The sequence below is a fragment of the Populus nigra genome, chromosome 19 (genome assembly GCF_951802175.1).
Source record: "Populus nigra chromosome 19, ddPopNigr1.1, whole genome shotgun sequence".
Taxonomy (NCBI): domain Eukaryota; kingdom Viridiplantae; phylum Streptophyta; class Magnoliopsida; order Malpighiales; family Salicaceae; genus Populus; species Populus nigra.
Window position 1 is genome coordinate 7,529,098 of NC_084870.1, and position 21,961 is coordinate 7,551,058.

At 35.4% G+C, this 21,961-nt stretch overlaps 3 protein-coding genes across 5 annotated transcripts; all 3 read right to left on the reverse strand.

Annotated features, from left to right (window-relative positions):
* Positions 1–2,616: 2,616 nt before the first annotated feature.
* Positions 2,617–5,498, reverse strand: LOC133679073 (calcium-dependent protein kinase 34-like). The gene is made up of 8 exons (XM_062101575.1): positions 4,663–5,498; positions 4,368–4,511; positions 4,135–4,287; positions 3,874–3,989; positions 3,617–3,784; positions 3,342–3,469; positions 3,131–3,230; positions 2,617–3,042 (listed from the first exon to the last, which is right to left on the reverse strand). The coding sequence occupies exons 1-8, from the start codon at positions 5,333–5,335 to the stop codon at positions 2,947–2,949; spliced, it is 1,578 nt and encodes a 525-aa protein (XP_061957559.1). The 5' UTR covers positions 5,336–5,498; the 3' UTR covers positions 2,617–2,946.
* Positions 5,499–6,472: 974 nt separating this feature from the next.
* On the reverse strand, positions 6,473–11,162 carry LOC133680333 (rhodanese-like/PpiC domain-containing protein 12, chloroplastic). Of its 3 annotated transcripts, none has more exons than XM_062103201.1 (9): positions 10,815–11,162; positions 10,579–10,695; positions 10,268–10,362; positions 9,742–9,842; positions 9,515–9,625; positions 8,921–9,006; positions 8,705–8,813; positions 7,842–7,892; positions 6,473–6,714 (listed from the first exon to the last, which is right to left on the reverse strand). In XM_062103201.1, the coding sequence occupies exons 1-9, from the start codon at positions 11,038–11,040 to the stop codon at positions 6,612–6,614; spliced, it is 999 nt and encodes a 332-aa protein (XP_061959185.1). In that variant the 5' UTR covers positions 11,041–11,162; the 3' UTR covers positions 6,473–6,611. The 3 variants fall into 3 exon arrangements, with proteins under 3 accessions (XP_061959185.1, XP_061959186.1, XP_061959187.1); XM_062103202.1 differs by having other exon boundaries at positions 8,941–9,006; positions 10,815–11,161; XM_062103203.1 differs by lacking the exon at positions 8,921–9,006 and having other exon boundaries at positions 10,815–11,159.
* Positions 11,163–12,468: 1,306 nt separating this feature from the next.
* On the reverse strand, positions 12,469–21,276 carry LOC133680334 (protein CLT1, chloroplastic). Its single transcript, XM_062103205.1, has 10 exons — positions 20,666–21,276; positions 17,461–17,606; positions 16,340–16,377; positions 15,857–15,972; positions 15,603–15,699; positions 15,482–15,517; positions 14,955–15,005; positions 14,718–14,841; positions 13,699–13,824; positions 12,469–13,010 (listed from the first exon to the last, which is right to left on the reverse strand). Exons 1-10 carry the CDS (start codon positions 21,148–21,150, stop codon positions 12,874–12,876), a joined length of 1,356 nt encoding a protein of 451 aa, XP_061959189.1. The 5' UTR covers positions 21,151–21,276; the 3' UTR covers positions 12,469–12,873.
* Positions 21,277–21,961: the final 685 nt, after the last annotated feature.

Genomic DNA, 21,961 nt, shown 5'->3' on the forward strand with positions numbered 1-21,961 from the left:
GAGGTCATGATCATGACGTGGATTTTTTATTATTAAAAGTACTCTGCTAATATCTCTCTTCAAACACAAATATATTTATATTTTAATATATAAAAAATTAACTTCCAAATTGATTAATATGATTGATTGATGAAATTGGCATAATTGTCTTCTGCCTGCCCTCCCCTCCCTCTCTGGATTGGATTGATTACTTGGTCAATTTAGTAATTTCATTAAACTATTTTCACTTTTCCTCTTACACGTAACAATCTTGTAATCAAGGCATCTCATATTATTATTATTATTATTGAAAGAAACTTATTGGACTTGTAGAAACATTGTATCTATGAATTATTAAGGGACATTGTTTACTACAACAATATAATGATAATTTAGCTTCTTTTCTTAAAAAAAAAACACAGCTTTTAAATGCATTGAATGTTTTTAATAGAGCTTATTAGTTATTATCAAATTAACCGAGAATATATATATTTTTTATTTTTATTACAACGACAAATTACCAAAATATCCTTGAAAGCATAAAAAATTAAAATTAACATCAAATGACATTTTCATATTTGCACAATGTTTTTTTTTCTTATTACAATGTCAACGGAGAGATAATTTAGTATTTGATCAAATGTAAAAAATAAATAGTGAAACGATTAAGATGTTCTTAAAAGTAAAAAATTTAAAATTGGAGTCAAATAGCTTTTCCATCTTCTTACATTGTTTTTTTCATTATTATTAAATCACCTTAGGAATAATTTGATATTTAATTAAATATAAAAACAAAAAAAATACGGCATATAAACGCGCTCCTTAGTGCTTGGAAGGCATTTATGCTTTTTATGAGGCACGTGTGGAGCCTCGTAGAGTTCAAAAAAATATCTTTCCTTCATGTCATTGGAAGCACCATCGTGTCCCTTTTTATGTGGAGCGGTGTGTGCCAACATTGGTGCTTCTATTTGTCGCCGATGAACTTTTTAACTTTTTTTCTTTTCTTAAAAATTAGAGACTAAACCTATTTGTTACTGGTATTTCAACTTCAATTATTCTTCTTTTGATTTTAAATATTTTTTATTGTTCCTTTTATATAAGTTTTATTTGTTTTCAATTTCGTCATTCAATCGCAATTTGCTATATACTATTTTTTTTCAATTTAGTTCTCAATCTTTTGATTTCTAGTTTTTTTCTTTGGCCCTTTTATAAAAGTTTAGTTGATTTTTAATTTTATCATTCAATCCAAATTGATAATATTATGTTTTCCAATTCGGTCCTCATTGTTTTGATTTTGATTTTTTTTCTTGACCTTTTTGTAAATGTTATTATTCTTTTCAATGTTATCCTTCATTCAAAAAAATTATTTTAATTTTTTATATCAATTTATATCCTCATTCTTTTAAGTTTTTTTGGGTCCTTTTGTTGAATTGACTCTTCTTTTCAATTCCACCCTTCAATAAAATATAAAATTTATTTTGTATTTTAATTTTAATCATCATTCTTTTTATTTTTATTTTTAAAATCCTTTTATATAATTAATTTTTTTTTTAATTTTATCTTTCAATATTTGATTGATTGAGTATTATACTTTATGATTTTTCGAGATAGAGTTCTTTGGATCTAATGACTTGGTTCACAAGTTTGAAAAGTTAAGTTGGGTTTTTTTAAAATACTTATAATTCTTTTTATTATTTTTATTAAGTTATTTCAATATCATGATTTAGATCGCTGGTTTGAAGGGATATTCTGGGCTGACTCAACCCTGATTAGCAAGGTTATAGGTTCAATATGTTAACTCGAGTTGATGAGGATTCATTTTTATGTCATTTTTTATCTTGTTTTGTTTTTTTGTATTTAACGGGCTATGAATTGAGATGCATAGTTTATTTATTTTTGAGAAAAATAATTTTTTTCCCGGGCTTTTTCTATTCTCATTTCTTTTTAAATTTGATTCATCTATTGTTGTTTTCTAGTTTTTTATCTAGTTTAAATAAAATCAATTTATTCTACCCAATCAAATCTATAATTCGAGTTACATATTTTTTTTTTTAAAAAAAAAATTTACGTGCAGTGCATTAACATTATTATTTCCAACGGTTCAAGAAAAATTAAACCGTGTACCGTGATTGTGTAGCTGAACAGAAAAACAAAGATTGTCGGCACAGCACGCAGGTGATAGCTTGAGGGGGTCAAACCTTTCATTTAGTCCTAAAAGTTCTTCAAAGCTTTTTAAATCGTGTCAATACTGGCGGGTTCCCTTCTGCATATATGCAATGCACGCACAACCACAACTTATGGATCTCTAACAACGCTGAGTTTTGATGACAAAATCAAGTTGATTCACTGTGCTGTTGATTCACTGTGAACAAGGGGAAACAGGATTTATGAATTCGAAATAGGACATGAATGCATAAGGATTTTTGAAATTGGAACTGCTCAAATTGTACCAAAGATTCAGCTGAGTTTTACTGTAAAGAATGAAAAATGATGTTCTTTGAATTTCTGCCAATTGTTTGTGTATATATTTATCATTTCTGCATGTCTTCTATTCATCTCTTAATCCGAATTGTCACAAAAAGAATCTTGTGCTAAAGAGAAAACGGGAAGCATAAATTCTACCAAAAGAACAAAGAGTTCCTAAAAACAACATCAAATTTCTTGTTAGTAAGTCTATAGCAATCAGAATCACAAGATACATTCCTAAACTGGAGAAGAACAAATACAATGAAAAACAAAATGCACCCTTTACTTCCCTAAATATTTTGTAAGCAATGACTCATTTTGAATAGTTACAATGTTTAGAGATGAGAGAGAAAATAGCACACTCATTTCACAGGTATACATCCACATTGAACTACCAAATTTCTGCTGGCTGCTTCTGCATATCCTACAGCTTCCCTCCCATTAAAAGAAAACAAACTTATATAGTACTTCTGTTTTCCCTGCCATTCACCCTCTACAAACTCAAACAAATACATCATTACGCCGTTTCTTTGGATTGGCTTCGGGGTTTCCTTTTCTCATCATTGCGACAAATTCATCGTAGTTGATTCGGCCATCCTGAGAAAATATTCAGGATTTTGTCATCACAAACTGAAAATACAATATAGGATTAAAGCTATTGACTAAAATTTAATTTGGTGCTTACATTATCTGCATCTACTTCAGAAATGATTTCCTTTATGTCCCTTCCATCATGCATGCCAAATTCGCGCAGAGCTTGCTCTAGCTCTTCAGTTGTAATGTACCTACGTATATGCATAAGTTTATAAAAATGAGCATTTGTATTTGATTACCAAGGCTGCTAAACTGATGTAAAATTTAATGGAGCAAATTTCATATTTTTATAATGTTATTACCCGCTATTATCTTTATCAAAGTGTTGGAAGGCAGTGTAAAGATGCTCTTCTCTATCCATTCTGTTCATATGCATTGTTGCTGTGATGAATTCGTCATAGTCTATGGTCCCATTGCCATCTGCATCAGCCTGTTTATGGAGGAAATAGAAGGAAGAAAAACAACAGAGAAATCATTAACAGATTCTGAAGATATATAAAAGAATTCAGAATTTTGCACGACTATCTTCTCCAACATGATGTTTTGATCTTATGCATCGAGATGGACTAGAACTTACAGCTTCCATCAATTGTTTAACTTCATATTCAGACAGTTTTGTCCCTTGCTTAGCAAGTCCTTGTTTCAGCTCTTCAAGTGTTATGGTACCACTGTTGTCAGTGTCCATGCCCCTGAACATTTCCTTCAATCCCATGATTTCTTCCTCTGATAGACAGCCAGCAATAACCTACTCCCGTTTTGTGAAGAGGGAAAGATAAGCACAAGTTCATGCAACACATGTTTAATTTATTTCAAAATGGTGAAATTTTGTAGTACCCTTAGAGCAACTTTCTTGAAGTTATTCATTGCTTTGAATTGTTTGAGCCTACTCAACACTGCATTGTCAAGAGGAGTATCAGGAGCTTCTCCATCCTCCTTAATCCATGGATGACCTAATGAAAACAAAACACACTAAATCAGAAACCTGCTCAATAGTTGCTGATGGGTGACTAATATCCTTGCATTATTACAAACTGGATGTCTTGTGAAATCACTACTGCATATAATTTGAAGATGGTAGAGCTAAAGCGCACTTACTGAGAACCTGGATGGCAGTCATCCTTTGCTTGGGGTCTGAAGCTAGCATCTTCCGAACAAGGTCTTTTGCTTGAGGTGATATTGAAGGCCAAGGATCACTAGTAAAATCAATATGGCAGCGTAGGATTGCATTGAATATCCCGTGTTCCGATTCTGCCAGGTTAACATTAGCATAAAGAATTTCATTGATACCATCTATGATTAGAAGAGAAAATTGGTAAAGCAAGATTTACCTGCCCAAAAAGGAGGAACACCACTTAGAAGAATATACAGCATGACCCCAACACTCCATATATCAGCTTCTGGTCCATATCTTCTCTTCAAGACTTCAGGTGCAATGTAATATGCACTCCCAACAATGTCTTTGAATACTTCTCCTGTCAGGAAGAAAAGAAAAAAAAACCTGTTGTTAACACCTGTACCAATGACATGCCTGCTATTCTCCCATCCCTTTCTTCATTCATGGTTCGGTCGATATTCTGGAGAGGAAAAAAACGAGAAAGAAGGTATCATGAATAGGATTGCAACCTGACTTGTAGAACACAGAAAGGCCAAAATCGGTAGCCTTGAGCGGGGAGTTCTCATGTTTGTTGAGCAAAAGGAAATTTTCCGGCTTGAGATCCCTATGGATGACTCCCATGGAATGGCAGGTGTGCACAATTTGAACAATGGTCCTAAGCAGAGAAGCTGCAGCACGCTCCGTATAATGACCTTTGGCAATAATGCGATCGAAGAGCTCTCCTCCAGCACATAACTCCATCACCAAATGAACCGAATGTTTATCCTCGTAGGCTCCCTTGAGTTCCACAATATTAGGCTGACCCGTTAAATGGTGCATAATCTGAACCTCCCTCCTAACATCCTCCACATCCTCCTTGTTAACAAGCTTTCTCTTGGCTATTGTTTTGCATGCGAATTGCTCGCCAGTGACCTTGTTAGTACACAAATGTGTGATACCGAATTGTCCCCTACCAAGTTCTTTTCCAATGGTGTAAATGGATTTTGCATCTTCCATCGGACGGCCTAAGACAGGTCCAATAGGGGTAACCTTGGCAGGCTTAGGGGAAGCTCCTGGAGGGGGTGAAGGTGGGGTGGTGGAGGGAGCGTCCAGCTGACCATTGATACGATTAGTACCCTCGGTGGTGTCTTCCTTGTTAGCTGAGGCATCCTGGGCACCACCTCTGGAGCAACAGTTGCCCATTGTGGAAGGGAAACAAAATGGGTGGCGGCGATGGTGGTAGTGGTGGATTAAGGAGAGAGTCCCTTAATTTTTTTTGATTGGGGGAAGGGAAGATGTGTGAGGAAAGAGAGGATTAGAAAGAGTCATAAAAATGTTAGGGAGAAAATGAGTGGAAACAGGTTGGATTTTGGTGCAAGGACTGAAAGAGGATTGACAGTGAGGGATTTTAGGGTATGGCGTGTGCATAGTGTGTTGAATGAGTCTATTTTTGGCGCTTGTTCTGAAATTAGTGGGAAGCAAATAACCATTGTTGGTTGAGAGAGTTTCCCGGGAAAATTAAATGACCGTTTGTTGTCTCTTTTTAAAGTTCCAGTTAGTATTTCCTATTGTGAAGATATTAATAGATCGCACAGCTATTGTCATAGTTAGCACTCTTGCTAAAATGCTGGGACAGATACCTCTGTACTTGCCCACAATGAGAGTAGATTGCTGGATTTTTTTCGTTTGTTAGGAGACTGCAAACTTATCAACTGTTCTTCGCTGTGCCATGACAGGTATTTCAAGGATTGCCCTGGCCTTATTATACAGAGAAAATTTATTAACAGTGGTCATATGAAACAGAAATATTAGATTGCTTCTCTCTGGACTGACCTTTTCAGCAAAACAAAACCAGGTTGCCATAATTTGCAGCATAATGCATTCCTTTTCTGTCTTTCTTCTTCTTCTTCCTCCTTTTTTTTTTATTGATCGGGACAACAGTTATGGGGTTTCAACCCCTTGAAACCAGACCAAACTTGAAGTCAAAATTTACTAATTAAACGCCAACGCCCGTTTCATCAAAATACACTGCGCAAGCATCACAACTTAACCACATTCGCACTAGCGCGTAGGTTCTGGTGTTTATCAGCTGAATGAACACCCACTATAATTTACTTTTTAACAGATCATATTCCAAAAAAGTCGAAGGAGGGAGTCCTCCTTCATAGATGTTTCTCAACTCTACTGTAAATTATTGGAGAAAACCAATTCAATTCCATAGCCCTTCAGTGGCAAATGCATGGCATCTTCTGAGTGGAAAATTCCATTTCTGGTATTAGTTACATCAAATAAGATACAGGAAACAAGACAAACTCATTCTGTTCTCTTTTCTTGGGGGAATAACTGCAGAACTCGTAAGAAAATTTTCTATAGAGAACCTTTTTAATCTCATGTTCTTTCTCAAAAAACCCCAATTGCTGTTGCATACAACATCACAACAGTATCGATTCAAGAAGAGCAACAACTGAAGCAAGGTAACTCAATTAACAAAAATGGGCTTGTCAGTACGTAGGAATTGATGGATCGACCCTGACAGCGTATGCATGTATGCCCCCGGACACATTAAATACTCTCTTGAAACCCTGAATAATCAAGAATCAATGAAACAGTGAGATTACAATCCGAACCACATTAACAAAAAAATATTAGGTGCAAAAATTGTAAAAGAATCAATTCCGTGGAGTTCATAACAAGGGCAATTCTTCAGAAAAAAATGCCTTCTGTAATGCATACAGACTACAGAGTAGCATGTAAATGCATAAAGTTGTGGATATTGCAGAAAAAAATGGAAGGAAAGTAATAAATTTGCTGAAATACACAGAACAACCAATTGGACCCAAAAAAAAAAGGATCACTGGCTTCTTATTCTGTTTTTTTTTTTTTTTTTGGGGGAAAGATGAAAGGTTGTCCCAGGAAATGAAGAAGAATCACTCCAATGGACTACAAGAGGGGGTTGTAATGGACAATTCTGACACAATCTAAATAATGCAGAGCATTAAACAGGAAAATCAGCATGGTCTAATACAAGATCAATCAAATACCGATCGGGACCAAAGCATGTAGGGGCTAAAGCAGACTCTAGTGATCAGACAGAATGACACCTGTGGACCACAGAGACTGGTAAGATGGACTGATGTGGGATTGGACCAGAAAACGTATGAGAAAAATCCAAGCTCATCTTTAATTTGATAGTACAGATTCTAAAACAGGGAAATCAGCACAGCCTGCTTAATGCACTATTACTTTAAAGATATAGAGATTCATGTGTAAAACTACAAAGGATGCCTGCGAATGGCGCAGAAAGATGGCCATTGCTGCATTAAAACTCAAGGAAGATGATGCATGGAAGTACTAAAACATAATAAAGAACGACTTCATGGAAGACAGAAGCAAGCTATAATGGTGGCTGTGACACAAATCCAATTTGATGATACAGAGCATCAGATAAGGAAATTATCATGGCTTCTTTTCCCTGAAAATTGAAAGATGGCGTTTCCCAACAGGGCATTTCAACTTAAATTTATAGATGACAAAATCAAGTGCTAAGATGATATTTGATAATTCCTTCTGAAATAAGCTTCACAACATACTAAAAAGAACACAGTGAAATAAAAAGATTACAACGCTTGTTTCCTTGTGGTAGCTCACAACCCCTAAAACAATTTATTTATCGTTACTAAAGAAAAGAAGTATAAAAGATAAAGTTTACCTGAGACTGCAACCACTTAGCAACCTGTAGTGACCGCATCCCACGGTGACACTGGAAACAAAACATTACTTAGCATTCTAAAAAAAGGAGTGGCTTTTATCTTCCGCAAAGAGATTTGCTTTTGCAAAAAAACTGGAACTCCAGAAAAAGAAAAGTATATAATAGCAAAGAAAGAAAAATTATGGTTAAAATACAAGGGGAAATATACAATGTATGAGCCATGGATAGTACATGATGAAAAAACAAATAAAAGGTCCGGCAGAATAAAAAAACCACAGAATTCAAGTAAATCTATGTTCAAACTGATTAGGAGAAAATTAACCGAACAGCATAAAGATATTAACCAGATCAATTGCTCTATCTCAAAAGTTGAGACTGTCTAAGAACAGGCATAATTTAGCAATACTATCAAGCATCCTCAACAAAAGAAATTGCTGCGATAGTAAATAGATTTTTCTATAATTCATACCAATGAAATTAAAAGCATTTGTCACAGCACTCCAGGAAGATCAATAAAGTATATGGCAAGGCCATTAGAAAAATACAAAAGAATATAAAACTACAGCAAGATTACCACAAAAGTGACTATCTCGGTTCAGACTATAGGCTATGCATCACATGATAAACTTTGGAACACCCATTAGCAGCAATGCTCTTAAGAAAAATAGTGAACATGCCAAAAAAAATCTCCCTCTTATAAATAGGAAAGGGCATAAAAAATTGAAAAAAACCCTGTGTATTTAAATATAAGCGGAAAATCAGTACAGATAAGATGCTTCATATCATAACATGTCTTCATTTGTATGAAATAAAATTATACAATAGAGAGGAAACTTTATGCACTAAATGACAAATATACGCACCATAACATAAGTATCCTTTTCAGGATCAAACTTGGTTGTAACTTCTGGTCCCCAGCTTCCAAACTGGCGGAGGGGAAGTACTTCAAAACCTGGCAATGAAGCTTTGGCCCTATCATGTAGAGATGATCAGAGCAGTTAAAACTTAAAATGTAAATCACTGGAAAGGGATCAAAACAAAAAGGAAATGCAAAGCAAATTAGAAAAAAAAAAGGATACCAAAAAATCTTAGAACACACATATTGTCATGCACCCAACAAGGAGATATGGTGAGAGCTGCCTCCCTTCCCCTCAACCAGATTTTTCTGCTTAAGAACAAACCTCAATTTCATGGATTATAAACATTTACCCATAATTCCTTATCTCGCAAGTTGACAATTGCAAGAAGACCTGCTATGTATAATCCACAAAGTAAACCTCATAATCCTCTAATTAAACTGACTGGTGAATTAGATCCTTTTCTAGAAAAAAATACTGCAAAGTAATCAAGTTCACGCAAGATCCCTAAATATGCAGACAGTGCTTACAATTCTTCATTTACAATGGATGATTGTAGGGTGTACAATATCAACCTCTAACTTCTTTAATCCACACAATACTTGGAAAAAACTGCTCAAAATTAAATCATTACCCAAAGAATAATAACAAGATTTCGAACTGAAACATGCTATAGTTATAAACACAGTAAAATCATGAAGGATAAAAATATCAAGAATTTGGAGGACATGTCAGTCATCTATAAAACTTAATTTCAGAAAGAAAGAAAAAAAAGGCTGCTTGAGTAGGAGAGTAAAATGAAAAAAGAGAGCATACACTTCATCAGGTTCTCGAACATCAATCAATTGAGCTTCTTTGGCAAATGTAGGATCTTGGATTTTTACATGGAGCTCATCTGCTTGAATTTCCCCAAGTAGAGATTCTTCCCTGGTAGCACAATTTACAGATTAAAAAGAAACAAATTCATGGAAAAGTACGAGTACGTGCCAATACTGCCTTCTCTTTGGCACAGAAATCAAATGGAATAGGATTCTTTAGCATACCTCTCAGAAATAACTTGCAACAAATGCCACCCAAATTTAGTTTTACACCTTACAACTTTGTTCAAAGGGGCACTAAAAGCAGCTTCCTCAAATTCTGGTACCTGTGACACTTGAACATTAATTATCAAAGTAGTCGCCAGGTAAAGTTGAGTTATTCGTATCTTTGGTGTCTTGAGTGTTAGTAAAGCCAATCCATCCATCTACACTTAAAATGTTAAGGCAAATCATTGAATTCATTGGGCAGTTCATTAAAACCCGAGTTTCCTAAGGTACCAGGACTTGTTTGCCAAATTTGCAGATGAGGCCACCAACTATGATATAACCACTAAACTTATTTTAACAGCATGCTCCTACCTTCCTGGCAAGAAATGGAACAGCAATGCAACTTAAAAAACCATACTCTCGTTAAACCATGTGTTCCCTGGTGAACCTCCCATTAGTGAATACAAAATACCAACCAGGAATTACGGAATTAATTTAAAATTTTCAACACGCATGAAAATGAATTTCATCGCAATCCACATACCATTTGCCCTTTTCTAACCCAGCCAAGCATCCCCCCTTCTTCTTTTGATGGACATAATGAGTATTCCACTGCAAGGTCACTCAAATCCTCTCCTCCTTAGAATGGAAAAAAGAACAATAAAAAATGAGTTTTAGAATAAATCTTGTATAATAGTTTAAACCGCATAACACACACTCTTTTCTATTTTTCCCAAAGAAAGACAAAACCTTTTATCGTCAAATAAATTATCAATGCAATCTTGATATAAAAATAAAACATCAATTCAAGAAGCAAATTCTGCATCGTACATCAAATGTATAATAGTGACTAACCTCCTGAAATTCTCTGTTGAAGCTCCAACAAAAGCTTGAGGTCATCTTCTTTAACAAGCAAGTGCTGCACCAATAACTCTCTTCCACCTCCAGTGCCGCTCCCAGAACTAAACGAAGCTGAAACAGAGCACAAAATAATCAAAACTTTTGATGCAAAGTCCCATTATGTATGTTTAACAGACCAAATTAGGAAAAAAGAAACTTAGGGTTTTTGATAGAATTGCCCAGATGTACACCTTTGGGACAAGGGTGGTGACCCAACATTAGTAAGAACCTTTTGAAGGAGATAGGAGATGGATTGGGTGGCGCTGTTTTCGGAAGGAAATTATGAAGTGGAGCAAATGTAGAGAGTTTGTAAAGGTGAGGAAGTGAAGAAGAGAGTGAGAGGGCGGGAATCAGAGAGATTTTGAGAGCAGAGAGTGCTGGTGTTGCTACTGGTGGGATGTGAGATGCTCTTAACATTGCTTCCTTTTGGTCTTTTTTCTCAAGCTTTCAGAGTTCGAGAGACAAGACAACAGGGAATTGTGCGTGTCACCCTGCAATGTAATGGTTCGACAATACCAATGGAAGTGATGAGTTCGAAGGAGAAAAGGAAAAGGAAACAGTGATCATTGTATGAGCCCATGGAGATAATAGGCCCATGTTGATAGGATGTGGCCCGGTTTAAGAGCTTGTTTGATATTTCACCTCGAGGAGCCCATACTCTTGCATAATTTTTCCAAGTTTCTTGACCTCCATGAACATGAATCCCATCCTTCCTTCGGCTATTATGAATGGTAGCGGGTTAATTAGCACAACATTATCTATTAACGATAATGATGTCTATGTCGAGCTCACTGTCTGTCATTGTTGTCTCTTGTTACACCATGGTTGCTACGGGATAAGTTGCGGGACCTTTTTGGTTTGTAAGCCAGGCTGATTACCAGACATTTTCGCAAAACTAACAATGTTCTAACTTCTCTTACACTCCATGATTAGGCAAACAGAGCTTTCTATACGCCTCTCGTCCTCTCCAGAACAGCTAGAAGCCTCGTTTGTAGGAACTCTTGTTTTTTTCCCCCTCCTTCATGGCGCAGGGGAATGGCCAGTAAGAATATAGTCTCATATATAAAGTGTTGAATCGTCATATTAAAGCCTGAGATAATATGCATGAATCCCAGAGAAAATAGAATTTTTAACACAGACATCTCGATCCGTTCTAAAAATCTTAATGATTGTGCCAAAAAGCAAGTTAATTTATACCTTTAACACCTGGAATGGTTTGGTTCCAATATGTTAAAAGAGATCGCATCTCTATTTTATAATTTTTTAGACATCTGGTAAGTTCATAATTTCTTCTTCCAAAGTATAATCTATCTCCTTTCTGCTATTCTATTTTATTTTGATGAAATTGATATAAAGACAAATTAAAATTTATCCTAAGAACAAAGCAAACTCTCATTCAAGGATTGTGTACGGGAGTGGGTAAAAAGATAAGGTGGATATAAGTCTTACCCATGAACAAGATAAAGTGAATTGCCTTTTCTTTGAATTTTTAATTTGGTTTTGTATATTCTTGTTATTTGTTAAAGAATTTTAGCATTTTCAAGAACTGGGTCTTGATAATTTGAGATGGCCTTTAGGTAACGGTAAATTATATTCATTGGATGGATTCCCCGAAAGGAAGGCTGGGTAAAGCTGAATGCAGATGGTGCCAGGCTTGAGACGGGGTAGAACCGGTTGCGATGCGGGGCTTCTGGAGGGAGGTGGATTCTCAATCAGTAATGCACGTCATCACAGATAGCAGAGACAGCAGGGGTCCTTGTGACAGGTTATTATTTCGTTGAGTTGCTGTCCCCTTCTGTTACTCTGAGTCTGACTTCTCTTTTCTTGTTAGTTAAGACTTCCAAATTTGAACAAATTTACAAGCAAAAACAAACTGAGGTGCAATAACCTATAAACATTGAGATAGTACCTGCACTAGGAGAACCCTTTTTTTTTCCCCCCCTAAAACAATAAGGTGGGCAATTTCCCTGAAAGGCCTTCGCCACTGTTCCTCTACCAAATGTTATATTGGTTTTCCCTGCTCAGAAACTTATCATGGATGTGCATTAGCAGTTCTACGTTGACCAAAAAATTGCACTAGCTATTATAACAACAAAAGGAATTACAATGACAATGTCAACATTCTTCTTCTTCTTCTTTTTCCAATTATTATCTGTGACCAGAAATCCAGTCGACACCATTTTCTGAGGTTGAAAACGGAAATGATGGAAAAAACAACGATGTATTGTAATTGGGTGACCAAAAGAAGCTCTACCGGGATGGTGTCCAGGCATAGATGAGCAACCCCAAAACAAGGACGATGGCTCCTGCGACAAAGCCAGTTGGAAGGGAGGATGCGACTCCAAGATATGGCAATGGCAGTGTGAACACATACACAGCTATTGGTACTGCCATATACAACACAAGGGAAAAACCAATTATCAGTTGAATAAATTCATGATACAAATCAGCAAGAGAAAGTGCTGAACAATTATGCTCTGATAATAGCTTCATGGAGTTGCAGCAAACCTATATGAAAGCTATCTTCATTGTATTTATGCAGCAGAATATAGTAAATGGTGAGATAGAAGAGCCATTATGCAAAGTAATACAATGAAGATAGGTCATGAGGCAGACTAACTAGTGATTCGTGCTGAGATATTAAACAGTTTTTTTGTTTTCGAAAAGCAAAAACAGTTGGTAATACCAAACAGGCCCTCAACGATCATATAACTTTTCTAGAACAGAAAGTGGTATCATTTATGGCCATGTTAGATCATTCGAGGAAAACAATTAAGCCCAAAATGATGTATGATTGGCTAAGGGAACACATGTTGCACAGTTTTCATCCATTCACACTGCATATCATAATGGCTCTAGCTGAGGGCTTTCATGTGAAAAGTTTGTCGCCCCTTCCAAATTCTCCAAAAGAAAAAAAAGGGCAATAATCCCATCAAAGTACATCTAACATGGGATCCAAATGCAACTGCGGTCGTTATTTTTGGGTTAGGTGACTGATAGGATTGCAAACTTTTGGATTAGGTTATTGAAAGTTGCAGCTACTTAGATTAGGAAAAAAAACAGAGAGAAAAATACCAGAAAATGTTGAAGCAAGGGAAGACACAACAGCAGAAGAGATCTTGAGGAGATGCAGTAATGAGATGTTAAACCCCATGTTGACAATCACAAACAACAAAGGAAGCAGAGGTGCACCATCACATCCTGTGGACAACCAAGTTTAAAAGAAATAAAATGTTACATCATCATAGCATTAGACTATAACTGTACCATAACGAAAAAGGAAGATTATAAAAGCTTGCCCAAATTTCAAACTTCATTCATGTCACAATGCTATGCTCTTCTCTATATTTTACAAAAATATATCTCTTATGCTTGTTACGGTACTGTAGAAATGAGCCCTCCCACACATGAAAGTGAGAGATTGAGATGAGGTGTAGCGTTATATCACATTCCAAGTAACAGAAAGCAAAATTCTGCAATGTATAAGCTTAACCATTTAGCATCAGCTATATGAACATCAATTTAAGAGGATGCCTTTTCTAATATGTATAAAATAAATTCAAAGAGTTTTTACAATTGTATTTACATTCTATCCTCTCATGCATGTTTTATTATTTTTTAAATTTTCACCTCTAATACAACAACAACAATGAAGCCTCAATCCTAAACTAGTTGGGGTCAGCTGTACAGATCCTTTTGCATCATTCTACCTGATAATACACCAAATCCCGAGATATAAAAAGTAAATGCTTGAATGGCAATTACATAAGAGAGAGAATTAAAATATATCACACAGATAAACACCATAGTTTCAATAAATATATTTACATAAATAACCAAGGCAGTAGAGTAACCTCAATAGTTCAAATCATTCAAAACAATGTTATAATTGAGATAGAACATGAGAAACTAATTCTTGATACAGATAATACAATGCAGCTTTAATTCCTCTCAATAATCTCTCAAACATGATTAAATGCATCCAATTAAGTTACATTTATACAGGTTTATGACACATTATACTGACTTTAGCTGTGACAAATATTGAAACAAAATTAATCAATAAGATGGTGTATTAATAAATCATAGCTTACCACTCGATAAACTGCCAATGTTTAGAAAGCAAACTGCCCCGTCTTTAAGATAGTTTGGAAGCTGACTAAATGGTATACCCCATAATTTCGACATAAATGGTAGAAGAAGGCATACAAACAGTGCCTACAGAAAATGTAGACACAAAAAATTTAGACTTGCACTCATGCTGCAATCAAAAGACAACTGTTTAAGTGATAGCAAGAACTGAGGATTTTAAATCACCGCTGAGTACCTACTTGGAAAGCAGATCCATAGGAGTTTATTACAAATAGATCTACAGAACCCCCCTGCAATTGATGGAACAACATTGTCTTTATATAACGTCAAGATCTAAAAGAAAGGTACTAAAAGAGGCAGAAGTAGCTGTCAAAGAACCATCTCTACTCAATAGCTTAAGCTGTTAAGTGAGATCCCAGTATATGATTTATATTATTCTCTAACAGTAGCTACTTATTCAATTTCATTTCCATGCATACAAGATAATTTGGCAGCTTCTAATCACCTATGACAATGATCATCTCTTTTTAAGATAGCAACTGAATTAAATCAGTTTTCTGTTGCCATTACTGAAAATGAAATTGAGCTTGAAAACATTGATGCCATGTTGAAATTTTACCCCCCCCCCCCCCCCGCCCCCGCAAAAAAAAAACACATCAATAGTGTCTTCAAATGAAATAAAAGTTGAATACAACTTCTTTCTGTTGCCAAAACGTTCCTGATGGGTCTCAGAAACCAAATATGCGCTATCAATTTTAGAACATACCTTTAACTGCTTAGCAGCATCCGAGAAAATGACTTCCTACAAATACAAAAATTACGGTTTGTTACAGAACAGCTATACATGGATGGAACTCTTAAGTGCAATAAATGTTTTGAATGCCAACCTTGAGCACTGTATCTGCGGCTTGTAAGAAAAAAGAGAACATCATCAAAAGACTCCAGAATATACCAGCTTCCCTTAACGAACCAGCACTCGGTCCGCTGCAGAAGTACACATAGCCATGCAATTGAAATACTCAAACTACAACTGGTGAATGATGCAAACTGGTATCCTTCTGGGCAATCAGACAATAATTTGTAGATTTCTAAACACAAGATTACAATTAACATGCCTCTCGGTTTGGATATAAAAGTTTACCTTGCCACGGTTATTATTACACCAACGGCAACTAAGAAGCATCCAAGCAACTGGTTGACTTTATATCTCCTTCCAAGAAAAATAGTGGACAAGAGAATCTGCCATACAAGAAAGGTCTGCAGGAAAAGTAATGGACAAAATTAACTACCCAGTTGTTGATAATCTACCATTTTCAAAACAAGAATGGTTCAGATAATTGTGAGCTTCTGAATTTTGTTAACAGAGAGTTCGTCACATTATAGTATGAAGTATACATTTTGCTTTACTATATCAGGATACCTTTTGCATTAAAATCAATTACTTTCACACTTCTAATGTTTTAGCCTCCAACTTCAGCCTTCAGCTCTCAAAGTTTTCCTAGTTTAAAGCGTGTTCTTCAAGAATAACAAAATAGTAGCTAAATTGGTTGAAGAAAAAAAGAATTCTACAAGTATTAACCTACCGTCTCAAGAGAAAACAAGCTATCTAATGACTGAGTCTTACCTGAGACAAAATTGGAATTGATGCTCCAGAAAGAATTGCTGATTCAAGGCAGAAGATTACAAATAGAGTGGGTCAGATTCTGACAGAATTTTTACCCACAACAAACTCATGAAACTAGATACAAATTGTTTTAGTAACAATCAGAGAAGATAGTGTTAGCAGTCAAAGAAATATATCTTATGCACCTGAAGAAAATTAAAAACGTATTGTCCCGAAATTAATGTTCCAGAGAAACGTAAAAATAAGAAATGGCATTCTTGAAGGGTACTTCAATAACATATGTATAGAATCCTGAGATTGAGCATCAGATATGTTTTTCAGTATTTATATAACAAGTGAAGTTCAATCATTAATGGACAAGAAGCTCGTTCTAATATCCCATATCGGCAGGTAAGGACTTGGGGAGGGTCTTATATGAGCATGCTCACCTTAACTAGTCAGACGTGTTTTGGAGCCATGCGTGGCTGCCAAGAACAAATCCGTGAGGCCCATGGACCAAAGCGGACAATATCTTGCTAGTGGGGTGGGATGTTATATTTGGTATCAGAGCCTGGCTCACTGGCTGTCCAATGGTGCCGACAAGGTTGTCGGGCTCCTTAAGATGGGTGGATTGTAACATCTCACATCGGCGGGTGATGACTTAAAGGAGGGCCTTATATGATCATACTCACCTTGACTAGTTGGACGCGTTTTGGGACCATGCGTAGCTGCCAAGAACAAATCCATGAGGCTCGTGAGCCAAAGCAGACAATATCTTGCTAGTGGGGTGGGGTGTTATACTCGTATTATTCTGATTCCTTTAAATGAACGAAGTGTAAGAATCAGACTAAAACAGGTCTGAAATTACAAAAATCGAAATGGTATACTAGTAGGTGCAGATTAGTGATTGAGCTGAATAGCATAAAAGGATCTATATAGCTAACCCCGGCTAATTTGGGACTGAGGCGTCGTTGTCATTGTTGTCTATTAGTACAACAATTTTTTTATGTGGGATGCTGCGCCACAGTTTAGGAGGACAAATTTTATAGAAAAATTCAAATTTAAACCATAAAATTTATATTGGAAGTATCACAGTATCACAATGAAGTGAAAAATCATCAGATAATAATGAGACATAATACCTCCAGCTGCCATTCCAGTTGCAGCTCCAAGAGCTTCTAAGAGTCCAACAAGAATATACGGAGCTTTTGGCATAGAAAGCATCTCATCTGTAACGATGCCAGCACGGTGCCGAATATGCAAGATGGTGAAGTATACAATAACATATCTGAAAGAAAAAGGAAAAAGAAAAATATTGAACAAAATAAGATCCATTTGAGTTCATCCTGAATTTTTGGAGGCACAAAAAATTTAATCACCCCTGACAGCAATGTCATTAATTACATCTAAATGCTCCTGACTTCTTTACTAAAAGCTCCTAAATTTTAATTTGATTTGTGAATCAATCATAAGAAATGGAGATTCGAAAAATTCAATAAGAGAGTATAAGAGAGAAAATGTACATTATAATTAATAATGCTTCATTATTAGCGTTAGGAACTTCAGGAATAATTAAGAAAATCACATTGTAAAACTTTACATTCTGAAATATGTTTTTCTTTAAACCTTCATGGACAAACTCATACATTTCTTAGTAAATTATCACTCATCTATGCAAAATTCATGAAACATTTATCTAATTAAGCCAAGGATCCACAATCAATCGTTGATTTCTACGGCATGTCTAAAATTCTAGGAAACAATAAGACGCATGCTCCACATTTTGACAGTGAGAACCCCATAGTTTTGGTTACTAATTGCCAAGGTACATATCAATGAAGTTTGATGATGGAATGTGGACTGTCTTCTTCCTTTTTTTTCCTCTGTTTTTTTTTTTTTTTTTTGTTATGATTGTGGTTGATAGTTGATAAACCATCAAATATCAATCCCTTCCTTTTCTTCCGTTGTCCTTTTGGTTGAATAAACCACTAAATTTTAATGGGACCCTGTAATTATCAAGCCCATTAGCTAAAGGACCAAAAAACCCAAAAGAAAAGGGTCCCGTCAGGAGGGTTAGTGTGACTTTCAAAGAAGTGAAGGGCATATGTTCAATTTGACAAATATGATGTGAAATGCAAAAGTTGTTTCCGGACCACAAACCAAAAGCTAAGGGAGAGGGATTAGAGTATGAAATTAGAAGATCACATGGCCCCCCCAATGTTGTCAAAGTGCCCACTTGACATGATGGCGTCTAATGGAGCTGTGGAAGAAGAAAGAAACTGCCGGTGATGAATGATGATAGCGTTTGCTTTCTTTCTGTCATGGAAATCTATGTGGCGATGAACAAACGTTTTCTACTCTTCATGTAAGGCTCTCATTCGCATTGGACCCACAAGGCACAATTACGTGCACAAACCCATTTTTACTTTCTTTTTGCAGCTCTGAGAATATCTCCAAGATTCCTAAAGTCTCGTTTTCTTTTTTCTTTTTAATTATTTATTATATAATAAAGCAGCAATAATTTTCACAGAAAGAGAAGAGAGTTCCCAATTCTCCATTAAGCATGATTGTCACGGCCACATTCAAAAGGTTTAGATAGGCATATAAAGCCCATTTTTACTTTCTTTTTGCAGCTCTGAGAATATCTCCAAGATTCCTAAAGTCTCGTTTTCTTTTTTCTTTTTAATTATTTATTATATAATAAAGCAGCAATAATTTTCACAGAAAGAGAAGAGAGTTCCCAATTCTCCATTAAGCATGATTGTCACGGCCACATTCAAAAGGTTTAGATAGGCATATAAAGACTCCAGCATCTTCACATTTTTGACGTAGCACAGCTTTTTACACTATTATAAAGCTCGATCATTCTTTCAACCGAGAATATTCTTATTTGGTTCAGAAGGTTGTGCATCCAGTATTATCGCACACAATAGTCATAAATATGAAAGATCTAGTCTCCATTAATGAAAATTAGCCTGAAAAAAACCTTGGAAATTTATAACTCCTATTAATTAGTAGGACTCGGTGGTTAGAAAAATTGTGGGAAAAAAAGGACGAAAATAGGAGGCTGATAGTGTAACTCTAACATTATGTACATTATGTTTGGTTTGCGTGCGAGAAGGGTAAGAAAGGATAAGGAAAGGTAAAGATGGAATATGAACCGTCCCCTTATTTAGATATAAATGAGGGAAAATGAAAGTTGTGAACTTATTTGTAAAAGAGAAGGTTATGAACTTCATTCTTGTTTGGTTGGGGGATGGAAAGTAAAGTTTAATTTCATAATTATTAATATATCCTTTATTATTAAGTTTTTACTTTATTAATGAAAGAAATCAAGGAGGCTAGCTTATGACCAATGACATGTTGTTGATAAAAGTAAATATATGCAAAAATAAAATACTTTAAAATACCGCTTTGACAACATCTATAAGATAATATAAAAATTATTCAAACAAATCCAAATTAAATATAAAATCCAGCACATGATTCCGTGTACAACCCAGCTTGTAAAATAATCAAAATAAATTATTATCATAGCAAATCTCTCAATATGATTGGTTGTCTCGAACGTTGTAATGCCTTCCCTTCCCCCTTCCCTTTCAAACCCGCCCCTCAAACCAAATACGGCGAGAAAATTCAAATGCTCCACCCATAAATTAACACTCCCTAAATGGTCAACAAAAATAATTATCATGTCCTATAACGATGTTGCTATCCCCACGGTCCACATTCATGAACATGTCTTATAAATTATTAATTCTAAGTTTTGCTCTTAAATTCATGAAGTTATTAAAAAAACCAAGAGTAAAACTTAGTTCTTTCCTTTTCCTGCGAAAGTGACTTGAAATGAAGTAAGTGAATTCTGGAACCACACAATAATTTGAGGTTATCTATCCAAGGAAAAGGATAGTAAAAAAATGAAGGGTCGGTGAAAAAGGGTCAAAATACATAGACAGAAACTACACGCAAATGAAGCAAAATATTGAATTGAACCTGTCGTCTTATTGCTCAGTGGTAAAGGACAAGTGTAAACGTGGAAGACATAACGACTGGGACTAAGTCTGTGACACTTGTAATAATTATAAAAGCCCCCAATTTAATTTTGGATCCATCCCACCAGCTTCTTAAATGTTTATTTCACTCCCAAATACTAATTCTCTTGTGCTATTTAAAAATAATAATAATAATTACTTTTTTATTTTGCTAAATATGCACTCTGGACGTGCATTATTATTGAAAAAAAAAAAAAATATATAAAAGAAAGTATTTGAAGACGCGGCACTGAAAATATCAAAATGAAAAAAAATATGGAATAAATAAACAGTTAGCAGAAAAAAAATCAATTACCCGAAAGTAGCGAGCTGAGCTAGAAAGAAGGGGTAATGCTTGAGAGGAAGTAGAGCCAGCTTATACAGCACCCGATTCCCTACCCCCAACACTACCGTAACCGCCGCTGCAACCGCCACCTCTACCGCTCGGTCCTCCTTGCTCCTGCTATCACTCCCGCTTATTGTCCTCTTTCCATTAATCTCAACCGTCCGATCTATACTCTCTACCACGCCTCCCACCGTCTGATCTCCCACCAAGCACGCGCATGGCCCCACCTTTTCAGCTTCATTTCCACCCCCCGATCGGTCCCCTGGTTCAACTGCCTCGATTATGAATGATCTGGGGTACTGCCTTGATGATCTCAGGAGAATTCCTGGCTGTTGGTTTATGGAAATTCGTTTTAGAGGTAGAGAGGGAATATCTGCCGTACTTCGTTGCCTTGATTGTGCCGGTCCGCTTGGTGGCGTGGGCCCCGTTGTTAACCGCCGGAAACATGACGTCATTATGATTCTAAATAAAAATTCTGGGGGTCGAGAAATAGAAGACAGGAGAAAATTTGGGGAGAGAGAGATGGAGGGAAATGAGAAAGGTTAGTTGTTATATTGCTCAGTGAGAGAGGATGCTTTTAAGAGAGGAGAATATTTAAAAATAATAATAATTGGAAGTGGCAACTATTTATTGTTTGCGATGACAAAGAGGAGGTCAATTCCAGAATGATTCAGCACATGTTTGGTGTGGATTGGGTAGTTTTGGGCGCTTGGGTAAAAATTTAAGATTTTTTTATTAAAAAAAATTATTTTTTAATTTGAAGATATTAAATATAATTTTAAAAATAACATCTAATATATTTTTAAATAAAAAATATCACCCTTTTAAAATGATGGAAGTCATGGAGAAGGAGGGTGTTGACACGCGGATAATCATTATTATGTTGTTCGGGTTATTTTTAAAAATATTTTTTAATTAAAATAATATTTTTTTTATTTTTAAAAAATTATTTTTAATATCAATATATTAAAATATTTAAAAATAAAAAAACATATTAATTTAAAATAAAAAAAATTAAATTTTTTAAAAAACACTTTTAAAACTGAAAAAAAAAACCCTTGTTTGTAAAGTCCAATTTTAAAATGATATGAACATCGGATTCCTAGTGAATCACTGGCTTGTATCCCAAACAACACATGCACAGGAAAATCAGAGAAAATAAAAAAATATTTTGTTTTTTTAGATCTCATACATGCAATGTATGTCAGCACTGTTCATGAAATTCTAAAACAAGAAATGTCCCTTTTCAGATTTTCTCCTTAATCA